Consider the following 13,196-nt stretch of genomic DNA (forward strand, 5'->3'; position numbering starts at 1 on the left):
CCTTTTACAAAGTACATATCCCTGCCCTATCACTTTAAGAATTTCTTTCCTCCCTCTTTCCAATATTTTGATCTGTTCTTTCAGGAATTTGATTTTGATTCCAGTAATCAACTTCATAATAAATACTAGCTGCAACTAATTCTCAAGTCTTTCTCTCTCCTTCCTTCCTTCCTCTTGCTAAGTTTCTGAGAGCCCTGCTAAGTTTCCAGGGCTGCTTTTAAACCTGTGATTCTTCCTAAGTACTGGGACTACAGGCATGGGCTACCACACCTGGGTCTCTAAGCTTTCAACATAAGAAAATCCCACGTCATATAAGACCATCTACTTTTTGTCTTTTTTTCTTTTTGGTATGGGGAATCGAACCCTCAAACCTGCAAATCTCCTAACTTAACCTCCCAAGTACTGGGATTACAGGTATTTGCTACCATGCCCAGCTTATCTTTTCTAATCTTACTTTGAATTTATTTACCCTCCCAAATCATTCATTTATATTGCTTACTATGGTTCATGTATTGTGCTTGTTACTGAGAGCAACAGTGGTAAACATAGGCACAAAAACTTGAGGTTGGCAGCCAAATTATATTATAATTATAAATCTACTATATAAAAGCTGCTTAGTTTTCATTTACAAATCAATCATGCAAAGGATATTGTGTTTGATGCTTTACATATACATAGATATTATCTCTACCATAATAATCCTAAACTATAAGATAAATGGTACCATTATTTTAGAGATGGGTAAACTGAGATCTAGGAACACAGAACTAATAAGGCTTAAAGCTGGCTATAATCTTAATCTTTTCCTCTTCCAGTCTAGAGTAGCAAGGTAGATGAGAGTCTAACCTAGAGTAACCAGGTTGCTGAGAGTCTCACTACTTTCTGAGGCTGTCCTTTAACCTGTAATCCTTCTGTCCCAGTCTCCCAAGTACTAGGATTACAGGGGTGACAGTACCAAGCCTGGCCATCTACTCCTTTTCTTAAAAACTTCTTTTTTGGGAGGAAACAGGCCAAATTATGCTATCTGAATATAGCACATGAATATATCTCTAGGAATTTCACTATCTTGTACAATTAAAATGTATCAATAAATTTTTTTTAAAAAAATACTCTTTTGGTAACAGAATTTTACCTGTAGGGTCTAATGCTACCTATTTCATTGGCACACTGACTCCTTGGATTCAAACTATTCTAGTTACATATTCACCAATCCAATATATCTCCCCCAAATTGTATTTTTTTGTTTTTAAATACCTGAGGTACCACTCCTACTGCCTTCCGCAGGCTTTCCAGGCTCACGTCTTGTATATTTTGGCCAGCAAGGTAAATGCTACCCATCTGAGGCTCATAGAAGCGAAACAACAGCCTCACTATTGTACTTTTCCTAAATTTGGAATGAGGAAATATCATTTAGCTCCTATTGGCATTAGCGAAACCTCATTTAAAAATTCTTTTTTTATTGGTACATTGTAGTCATACATCTTAATGGGGTACAAGATGGTGGAGACATACATGCACACATTGCCCAATTAGCTCTTACCCAATTCCAGCCCCATTCCCTCCCCATCCCTCCTCATATTTGGCTTACACATTTAACAAACATATTGATATGCTTGTTAAAGTACATCATGCACATTAGAGAATTTCCCTCTTTCCCTTTCCATCGAAACCCCATTTTAAACCACAGTAATCACTTCATTAGAATAAAAAAATCACATTCGGATTTGCCAATCAGTAATGAAGAATGTTATAAAAAACTAGATTACCCACCCTGACCCACTACCTCCTACAATGGCCACTTTCTTTCCAGCAGGGACTTCAAAAGATATTCCACTAAGGACTTTTTGTCCTTCAATATATTCAAAATGCACGTTATCAAAGGCCACTGTAGCTGTCTGTGATGTGATCTGAAGGGGAGGTGCCATTGCTTTGTCCTAGCAGGGAGGAAGAGAATGAAAAAAAAAAAAAAAAACACTTTACACACTGCCTAGAGTACAGCTTTGCAGATATATTTTTTTTTTGAGAGAGAGAAAAAAAATAATAGGAGAAAGAAGGTTGGTATAAGTGGATTTATACTATTTCCAAGCATGCTTTTAAAATTTCTGTTTTCACTACTCACTGCCAAGGTAAAAAATGCTGAATGCTTTGGTTGCTTGGCAACTTGGGGTAGGGGTTGGGGAAGGGGAGATGGACAGGAGAGTAAAGAGACAGGATGGGAAGAGAGGCAGTCCTACATTCTGCATCATTATTAGCAAAAGTTAATACAGTGTGTAAGTACAATTTTTTTTTTACCAAACCTTAGTTTCTAGGTATAATAATCTTTGCTAATATGGTCAAGTATTTTAAACATAGAAGTAAAAACTGTAATAAAAATAAAATAAATAAAAAATAAAATACATGACAGTCAATTCCTACATGAAAGAACAGGTTTGCTAAAATGATAATATAAGAATATTCCCCTAAAATAATCCAATGACAACAATCCACTAATACTGAGATGACACTCACATACTTTTGAAAAGGTACAAAAGAGATTACTTACTTTAATTAGGGTGTCTACCTTGAGTAGAGTAAACAAGGTATTCATATCTATGAGTGCTTGTCTAGTTTCTCTATATACAGTTCCCAGAAAGTTAAGAGGTAACGAAAGCTGAAAAAGCAGTCCATTCACCATTACGAGATCTCCAACAGTAAGGGTACCTTAATATGCAATTGCCAGAGAAAAAAAATATTTTAGATGAAAACTATAAGCTTTTCCAGTTATTTTGAAGTGTTATGCAAATAAAAAGCCTTACAAGGTTAATGGTAATGCTAAAAATAAGTTGGCTTGGTTGTATTTTAGTCCTTTGGACTAAACATTAAATTAACAACATTGTTTTCTAGGCCTATAAGAAAAAATTAGAAATATTAGATGCTAAATCAAAGTCGCTCCTAAACAATTCATGTTATAGACCCATAAAATGGATAAATAGCTGGGTATGGTGGTGCATGCCCATAATTTCGATAAATCGGGAAGCTGAGACAGGAGGATTGCAAGTTTGAGGGCAGCTTCAGCAACACAGTGAAGCCCTCAGGAACACAGCAAGACTCTCAGCAATATAACAATACCTTGTAATCCCAGTACTTAGGCTGAGAAAGGAGGATCACAGTTGGAGGACAGCCTCAGCTGCTTAGTGAGGCCCTCCACAACTTAAGTGAGACACTGTCTCCAAATAAAGAATAAAAAAACAGGGTTAGGGGTATAGCTCAGAGGTAGAATACCCCTGCGTTCCATCCCCAGTACCTAAAACAACAACAAAAAATAGCAAGACTTTGTTTCAAAACAAAAACATATAAGGGCCAGAGGTGTAGGTCAAAGGTAAAATGCCCCTGGGTTCAATCCCCAGTACCACACACAAGAAAATGTATCAACAGGTCAGGTATGTTGGTGCATGCCTGTATTCCCAGTACTTGGGAGGCTGAGACAGGAGGATTGCAAGTTCAAGACCAGCATCAGCAACTTAAGGAGACCCTGTTAAAAAAAAAAGAAAATATAAAGAAGGGCTAGGAGTATAGCTCAGGGGTAGAATGCCCCTGGTTCAATCACCAATACCAAGAAAAAAAATGAATAAACAGTAATTCCAATCAATGAGTTAGTACTAAACAGAATGTTAAAAAAAATTCAAAGAAGAAAACATAGATGGATGTGGTGGAAAATGCCTATAATCCCAGTACTTGGGAGGCTGAGACAGGAGGGTAGCAGGTTCAACGTCAGTATCAGCAACCTCACAAGACCCTGTTTCAAAATAAAAAAATAAAATAGGGCTAGGGGTGTATCTTGGAGGTAGAAAGCCTCTGGGTTGTACCTTTAGCATCCCCCCCCAAAAAAAAACCCCAAAAAACAACCAAACTCAAACACTAAGAAAATATATTTTGATACAATACAAAAAGCACTCTAAAAATGTTAAAGCACTTTATTGAACATCCTTTAAAATTAATATACACATTCCTTTCATTAATCTTTACTTATAAAAGTTAAATAATGTGATGATCAGATCCATTACCTGCTACTATTCCCTGACTGGCGAGCACCATTATAGCTGTTAACCCAACACTGAAAATAGCACTTTGGCCAAAATTCAGCATAGCCAGAGTAGAGGTACTTTTCAATGAAGCAGTCTCATATGTCTTCAAAAATCCATCATATCTCTGTGCTTCATATTTCTCATTATTAAAATACTGCAAAATATGAAAATAATAACTAGACAGGTATAATTGAGATATGTCATTTAAAGTAATTATTATGTTTCAGTAGAATTCATATATAGATACTAGTTTGTACTGCAGACTATTAAAAGGTGATTTTCTATTTGTTAAGACTTTTATAAGAAAAAACAAGAAACTTGGCCTAGATCACTTACCCAGTAGATAAACATATACCTTAGTTCCTTTTAATTTAAATACCTTTTAATTTAAGCTACTTTATTGTATCTGTTTACAAGTTTGTATGCATTGTAAAAATAATTGACATATAAAAAGACATGGCTTTGTTTACTGAGATTCAAACTTAATGTGATGCTTTAAAACAGATTTAGTACTTTTAGAAAAAAATAAATAACTTTCAAGACATCAGACTGTGGTACTCCTGCTGTTTCCTATGATAGATTGTATTTGAAAACTCCACAAAATTCATCCAATAAAACATTTCCTTAATGCCTCGCTAATCTGAACCCAAAAAAAAAAAAAAAAAACCTTCAATGACACTTACTTTACAAAGCCTTCCTCAGATCCCCTGAGACTCAGAATTGGCAATTCACTCTACCCTCGCCACATTATGTCTTCTTATCTAGTTATCTACATACTCATTTTAACTCTTCTAGTAGATTATAGAATTCTAGAAGGGCAGGGGTTACATTACAATGATTTGTTTATTATACTCCCTCAACACAGCACTTAAAACAGTGCTTTGTATATCAGAAGATTTCAGTAACTATATTTTAGATGGAAAATGAACAAATGCACCCTTAGGGATCAAAGGGTCAAGAACTTACATGTCAGCTTGATTAGCTTAAGGTTCATTCTGAATCAAGATTCTAATAATTTATGATCATTTTTATATGTTAATTCAGAAGGTAAAATTCTAACATTGCCAAATAAAAATTGAAGAGGAAAAACAGGGCAATTTCTAAACAAAAGAAAAAAATAGTATTATTCCATCACTCCTAGAGATCCTATCCTAATGTGAAGCTCTAATTTACAGCACCTATTAAACAGCAGAACAAATCTTAGTGCAGTATGAAAGGTAGAGGGAAAGTATAATTAAACATATTACCTTCACAGTTTCATAATTCAGCAGTGAGTCTATAGCAGCGTTACCTGCATCATTATCCGCTTTGTTCATTTCTATTCTAAATCTAGTTCTGTAAGACAAAGATTTGCACAGGCATGAAATGCATGTTATAAAAGCATCACTAATTTCTGAACCTTGACTGGCTTCTGAGGAATACCATACCTCCACCGTGTGACTGCAACTGTGAAGGCTGTGTATGCACCAAGTGTTCCTAGGGTTACCAATGCAAACTGGGCACCACATTTGTAATACTGGGAAAAAAGAAGTCAAAGAAATGAAACAGTTATTGCTCTTGTCAAAACAGTTTATAATACAGAACAGCAACCCTCAGTCAACAATATTAATCAGAACATGAAGAGCTGGGTAGGGTGGTGTATGCCTGTAATCCCAGTAATTGGAAGACTGAGACAGGAGGATTGCCAAGTTCTAGACCAGCCTCAGCAAGTTAGAAAACCTGCTTAAAAATAAAAAAATAAAAAACAGGCCTGGGGGTATAGCTCGGAGGTAGAATGCCCCTGGGTTCAATCCCCAGTACCACTAAAAAAAAGTTACAAAGGTGAGAATGGTTATGCACACCTATAATCCTAGTACAGGAAGATCTCAGGTTCAAGACCAGCCTTAGCAATTTAGAAAGACATTCAGCAACCTCGTAAAACCTTGTTTTAAAACAAAAAATAAAAAAAAGGACTGGGGTATGTCGCTGGGGTAAGGTAGAATACCCCTAGATTCAATCCCCAGTAACACACACACACACACACACACACACACACACACACACACACACAGAGGGAAAAAAATACACTGCAAGCACTAGCTAATCACTCATCTATGTGTAGGACTAAACAGTACTTTATAATAACAACTTGATAAAGAACTTGGACAGTCCTTTGAAGCTTGTGGTAAAATAATTAAGCAAAGTACATAACCTTTCTGAAACCACAGAATTTTATTTTCAAACCTATGATGGGCATAAAATATAGAAGAGCTTCAAGTATTCAACTGCTACTAATGAGAATGTAAGATAAACCGGGTGTGGTGGCACACGCGCTTGGGAGGTGGAGACAAGAGGATGGCACTAGTTCGAAGCCAGCCTCGCTGGCTTTAGGAGTCCCTGTTTCCAAATTAAAAAAAAAAAACTAGCAAATAAATACGAAGAGAATGTAAGATAAAAAGCTTGTAATAAAAAATGCTTTACTTACCAAAACACTACTGACAAGCATCACCTCGAACATGATGGGGAGAAGATTAAATACCAAAGCACTCAAGACAAAACTGATACCCCTTGTTCCTCTGTCAATAGCCTTTGATAAAGCTCCTGTCTGTCTGCTCAGGTGGAATCCTAGATCCAGGTTATGAAGATGGAGAAAGACATTTTTGGCTATTCTTCGGATTGAATTTTGGGCTACTTTTCCAAATACTGCATTTCGAACTTCATTAAATAAGGCAGCTCCAGCTCTCGAAACACCATCTAATAATACATTAAACAGAAAAAAAAAACATTTAGAATCAGGAGTGTAAAAATGGCACAGGCTTAGAAAATGTTTATACAATGAATAATTCAGCCAGTGGGTATATCATAGAATATTTGCATTAAGAGAAACCTAGAAATTATCTACCCTAATGAGAACTAACCTTTCCATCATCATGAATCTCTTCCAGTGCTATTTTCCTCAGATTTCAGATGTTGAAAGATTTTTTCCAATTAAAATAGTTTTAATCCATAATAGCCCATATGGCCTTATTGTGGATACATGTACAATGTCAGATGAGGTTTTTGATCTAATTCAATTCCCTCAAATAACAAATGATTAAATTGCAATCTCAAGTGCCTTGACTAAAAGCATGCTCCCACTTATGTCTCCCAAGCCTCATTAAGTGTCCTTTCTAATGCATGGGGACACAGAGATTTCATATTTTTCTTTCAATTGTAGATTTGTGTCATGGCTATTGGATACATTTTAATAAACTATTAATGTACATATCAATTATCATTTAGCTCTTTCTATTTAATAGCTAACAATAATGGCAAGAAAAATAAGCGGCCTTACTGGAAAGGTATATTATAAGAAGCCTATTAGAAGTGGTTGTTATAAATTTAATGTCCCATTTCTTATTATTGTTTGCTACAATGTGGAAAATGCTACTATTATCATGGAATTTTTGCAAAGAATATCATGCAAAGAAAATTTTTTTAAAACACCTATTAAAAACCTCACATAAAACAACAAATATCCAAAATGCTAGTTGTGTTTGTGATGAAAAGGTCATCTGCTGAAATATGATGAAATCTTCTTGAAGAAAGTCAACACCTGTAGACAGATTAAAGAATCACACATACAGCCAATCAGAACTGCTGTTGCCATGGTTGCAACTGTATTTGGTGCATCACTCAGGTTCAGCATGTTTCCCGACATCTGGTTGAGGCTGTCTACAGCATATTTAAACATGAAGGGAACCACAATATTCATGGCCTAAAAACATAAAAACAACAATTACACATCACATATAAAATAATTATTCTAAAAGTACAAATACTTACCATAAGGTAGTATTTATGGCAATGTTTAGATATTAATCATTTACTGGTATTAGAATGATTTCCCTGATTTATAAAGATAAAATCTTTGTCGTTTCAGGATTCCTACATCACACTGCCATGTTAATATGCATTTACAAGCCATGTGAATTAGTCCAATGCTCCTGCTTTTCATGAAATCATCCTTTACCAGCCAATGAAAAATGCACTTTCTATAATCTGCAATCTTATAGAGCTCAAGGCACTTAACACCAAATTGCTTTGTTAAATTTATTTTTGTACACATTTTGCTTTCCTACTATACCTTTGATCATCTGTCACGTTACTCTTTTTGCCTTGCTCATGCTGAGTATAATGCTTTGTGTATAGTAAGTATTTAATAAATACTTTTAAGATGATTGTTAACCAAGAAAATGGCAAAACTGAAATTACATAGCAATAAGGATTTGAAAAACTGATAAATTACAAGTACTGTGACTGATTCGCTATTTTAAACACTGATAGATCTATTTGCTCCACAAAAAGATCCTTTGTTTTAATGCCATACAACCTGCCGATTTCACTACCAAACTATGCGTTCATTCACCAACCTAAATCTCCAGGAGAATATAAAAATAAATTTTTGAAAAATTAAGATTACAAGCTGGGCATTGTGGCTGACACTTGTAACCCAGCATTTGGGAGGCTGAGACTGGAGGATAGCAGTTTGCAGACAACCTCAGCTCTTTAGTGAGGCCCTTTGTAACTCAGTGAGACCCTGTTCAAAAATAAAGAATACAAAATAAGGCTGGGGTATAGCTCAGAGGTAGAATGCCCTGGGTTTCCATCTTCAGCACCAAAAAAAAAAATAAAAGTACAATACTTTCATATATGCAAAGCAAATATTTAATCATTCACATATTTTCTATATTTTCTCGAGAGATACAATATGAAAAACATCAAACATCATTCAGGAACAAGAAGTCTGTTACACTGTCAAAGTTTTCTTTGAGAAAATTAAATCAACACATATTAATAATGTGAAAATAGTACTATACAGCTTAACACTGAAATCCTAGCTTTTATGCCATTATTGTGCTGTCCATCTTTGTTAAGCATAAGAATTTATATCCAAGGAGTCTAAGTTTAGCTAAAACTGATAGGAACCATGTAAATCTTACCAATCACAATTTCAAGGTAATGTATATACAATCTCTTAGCAACCAAGCAGGCATTCTAACATTCAACAATATAACACTAAAACACATAGCAGCTTTTAGAATGCTTTAAAAAAAATGCAACTTTAAGTGATAGACTGCTTAAAACTTTTAAGGTTTCCAGGAGTGGTGGTGCATGCCTGTAATCTCAGTACTTGAAAGGCAAGACAGGAGGATCACAGATTCAAGACCAGCCTCAACAACTTAGCAAGATTCAGCAACATAGTGAGACACTGTTTCAAAGCAAAAAAAATTTTTAAAAAGGGCTGGGGGTATAGCTCAGAGGTAGAGCACCCCTAGTTCAATCCTTAGTACCCCACCCAAACCAAAAGGTTTATAACTTTCAAAATACAAGAGAATATATAGCAGGTCATGAATGGTACAAAATCCTCAATTTAAATGTACTTTCTTATAAATATTTCTGCGTTTGGTCAAGTTTAAGAACATTCTTCTAAGTATGTAGAATATATGTATGTCATCAGTCCTGTGTTTTTATTGGCAGAAAAGGTATAGTTAGTTAGTACAATGCTAAGAACATGGCACTACTTCTTATTATAACTGAATACTGCCAGTTTATCCATAAAAGTAATTTTAAAAAGAAAAATATACACTAATAAAATAGGAAGGGTTATGTGTTGATGTTTTCATTAGCATTATGTATAGGGTTTCATTGGCCTTGTGATAGGCTGAGGGTAGAACGAGGCAAATACTGGTCATTGCTAATATTCCACCATCAACAGAAGTGACTTAAACCATCCCAGACAAATAAGAATCTATTTTTAAAAACCTTTGAAGCTGGGTGTAGTGGCCCACACTTGTAATCCCAGTGCTTGGGAAGCTGAGACAGGAAGACTGCAGGTTTAAGGACAATCTCAGCAACTTAAGGAGACCCTGTTTCAAAAATAAAAAAATTAAATTGGGCTGGGTAAGTAGCTCATAGGTAGAATCCCCCTGGGTTCAATCCCCAGTAAACACACACACACACACACACACACACACACACACACACACACACACAAAATAAAATAACAAATATAAAAACAAAAACCTTTTATATTGAAATAACTATAAACTCATAGGAAGTTGCAAAATTAGTATAAAGAGATCCATGTATCTATAAACCAGCATCCCATGATGATATCTTAGTCATAGTTCAATAGCAAAACCAGAACGTTTACAGCAGTATATTACTGTTAAAATATAGTACTCATTAAATTTTCCACATTTTTAACCTGTATTCATGTTCAGATTCATGTAATCACCACCATAATCAAGATACAGGGCTACCGCATCATCACAAGTACCCTTGTGCTTCCTCTTTGTATCCACTCCCATCCGACCTGCTCCCACCTCAATCCCTGTCCCCTAGCAACTACTAATTTGTTCTTGATCTCTATAGTTTGGTCATAATGAGAACATTCTATAAATGGAATCATATAGTATATATAACCTTTTGAGACTGACTTTTGTTTCACTCAGTATAATGTTCTTGAGGTTCATCAAGTTTATTTGAGCATTATTCCATGGATGCATCAGAATTTATTCAATCATTCACCTTGAAGGAATTTTGGTTGTTTCCTCTTTGGGAGTATTGTATGTAAAGATGTTAATGCTTTTATACCACTGGGCAAAAAACAAGCTACTATTAAGCAAGGTCATCCATCATGTTTGTCTCTATACACACTTTCCTTTCACTTTCTGTCATGCGTTGAAGCAGCACAAGGCCCTTACTCGGAGCTGAGCAGATGCCAACTTTGTATTCTTGGACTTCTCAGCCTCCAGAACCATAAGCCCAAAGAAACTAACATCTTTCTTTCTTCTTTCTTTCTTTCTTTCTTTCTTTCTTTCTTTCTTTCTTTTTTTCTTTCTCTTTTCTTCCTTTCTTTGGATAGAACCCAGGGGCATTCTACTTCGGAGCTACACCCTCGGCCATATTTTTTATTCTTTATTTTGAACCATGATCCTCCTGTCTCATCCCCCAAATGCTGGGATTACAAGCATGTGCCACCACGTTCAGCTGAAACTCTTACTCTTTCTAAGTTACCTAGTCTCAGGTATTCAGCTATAGCAACAGAAGATGGACTAAGACAGCATAAAGGACAACAAGAGGTATGATGTATCTATATGATGCCAAATCACTGACCAATATGGTTGGTTTGCTTAGGATAACTGCACTGCACTAATAAAAGTATAAGAGACATTGGAATTATTAGACCAGGAACTTAAAATGACTATGATTAGACTATGATTAATATGATAAAGTCACTAATGTAAAAACACCACATAAAGTATGCAAGAACAGATGGGAAATTTAAGCAGAGGAAGGGTGCCCTCTAAGGAAAATCCAAAAGGTTATCAGAAACTTATAATGAAACTGAAGAATGTTTTTGATAGGCTCATTGGTACACAGGAGACAATAAAAGAACCAGTGACCTTGAAGATGTATGCCAATGGGAACTTCATGAAGTAAAAAGCAAAGAACAAAAATAATGAAAAATAGAACAGAATATGCAAGAACTATAGGACAATTACAAAAGGTACAGGGTATGTGAAACAGGAAATACCAGCAGTAAAAAAAAGAAAAAGGAACAAAAGAAATATTTCAAGAGAACAAGCAGGAAAAATTTTTAAAATTATACTTTGCAAAACTGGGCGTGGTGGCACACGCTTATAATCCCAGCATTCAGGAGGCTGAGACAGGAGGATCGTGGTTCACAGACTCAGCTACTTAGTGAGGCCCTCCGCAACTTAGTGAGACCCTGTTTCAAAATAAAGAATGAAAGTAGGGCAGAGGGTGTAGCGTGGAGGTCGAATGCCCCTGGGTTCCATCCCCAGACCAGAAAAAAAAAAAGTGGAGGGGAAATATTTTCTAAAAAACCTGAAGTTGAGGCAATCTGCTGGCTGTGCAAGCACTTTGAAAGAACTGCTTAAAAGAAGTTCTTCAGCCAGGTGTTGGTGGCGCACGCTTGTAATCCCCATGTTTGGGAGGAGGAGACAGGAGGATTGCACAGGTTCGAAGCCAGCTGTGCTGGCTTAGGAGACCCTGTTTCCAAATAAAGATATAAAAAGAGGTCTGGGAGTATAGCCCAAAAAAGGGTTTCCAGGAACCTCAGTATCACCCAAAAAAAAAAAAAAGGTTCTTCAGAGAGAAAGAAAATTATAAAGGTCAATACTTTAGTTCTACGGAAAAGAAGGAAGCATGTTAGAAAAAGAATAAATTAACATAAAATAAAAACATTATTCTTAATTGACCTAACAGATAGTTTCTGAAGAATAATAACAGCAAAAATGTATTGAGTAATTAGAGCATATGGATAAATGAAATGAATGCTAACAATCTATAAGTAACAGGAGGAATAAAGTGTGCATTACACATGGGAGTAGTATAATGTTATATGAAAGTGGATATAGATTAGTTGTAATGTATATAGCAAACTCTATGGCAAACAAAAAATTTTTTAGTATAATTTAAATGTTAAAAATTTAGAGAAAAACAGAATTATATAAAATGCTCAGTTAAAGCCAGAAGGAACCTAGATATGATGGAGAACACTTATAATCCCAGTATTTGGGAGGATGAGACAGGAGGATTGTAGGATTGAACCCAGGGGCATTCTACCTCTGAGGTATACTTCCAACCCATTTTTATTTTTTTATTTTGAAACAGGGTCATGTTAAGTTACTGAGGGTTTCACTAAGTTGCTGAGGTTGGCCTTGAATCTGTTATCCTCCTGTCTCAGCCTTCCAAGTACTGGGACTATAGGTGTGTACCACCACGTGTGACTGAGATCTTGTTTCAAAATAAGAAACAAAAAGGGCTGGGAGTATAGCTCACTACGACAAAAAGCCAGAAGGAAGGCACAGACTGGAAGAAAACAAACCCCAAAAAAGAACAACAAATGATATTAACACAACTGTATCAACTAATTATTTTAAATGTGAATAATCTATATTAATGAAAAGATAGATTATAAAGATGGGCTAAAAATAAAGACCCAATTACAGACCCCATCTTAACTATAAAGACAATAGAACAAATACCATGCTAACATTAATCAAAATAAAGCTGTATTAACTATTTTCAGACAAAGCAGGTTACAAATCAAGGAAAATTAACAGGGATAAACAGAGAGGC

The 13,196-nt window shown here is 35.5% G+C and overlaps 1 protein-coding gene across 3 annotated transcripts in view; it reads right to left on the reverse strand.

Annotated features, from left to right (window-relative positions):
* Positions 1 to 13,196, reverse strand: part of ABCB7 (ATP binding cassette subfamily B member 7) — a gene marked incomplete at both ends in the record, with an annotated part of 122,275 nt that overhangs the window by 17,827 nt on the left and 91,252 nt on the right. For all 3 annotated transcript variants that reach the window (XM_080718620.1, XM_080718621.1, XM_080718619.1), the window contains 8 exons: positions 1,255 to 1,384; positions 1,771 to 1,934; positions 2,543 to 2,700; positions 4,044 to 4,218; positions 5,312 to 5,399; positions 5,492 to 5,580; positions 6,529 to 6,797; positions 7,668 to 7,800. In XM_080718620.1, the coding sequence (XP_080574746.1) occupies positions 1,255 to 1,384; positions 1,771 to 1,934; positions 2,543 to 2,700; positions 4,044 to 4,218; positions 5,312 to 5,399; positions 5,492 to 5,580; positions 6,529 to 6,797; positions 7,668 to 7,800 (1,206 nt within the window). The remainder of the gene's footprint in view (positions 1 to 1,254; positions 1,385 to 1,770; positions 1,935 to 2,542; positions 2,701 to 4,043; positions 4,219 to 5,311; positions 5,400 to 5,491; positions 5,581 to 6,528; positions 6,798 to 7,667; positions 7,801 to 13,196) is intronic.

This window comes from Muscardinus avellanarius, assembly GCF_963383645.1.
Source record: "Muscardinus avellanarius genome assembly, chromosome: X".
In the NCBI taxonomy this organism is placed as follows: Eukaryota; Metazoa; Chordata; class Mammalia; order Rodentia; family Gliridae; genus Muscardinus; species Muscardinus avellanarius.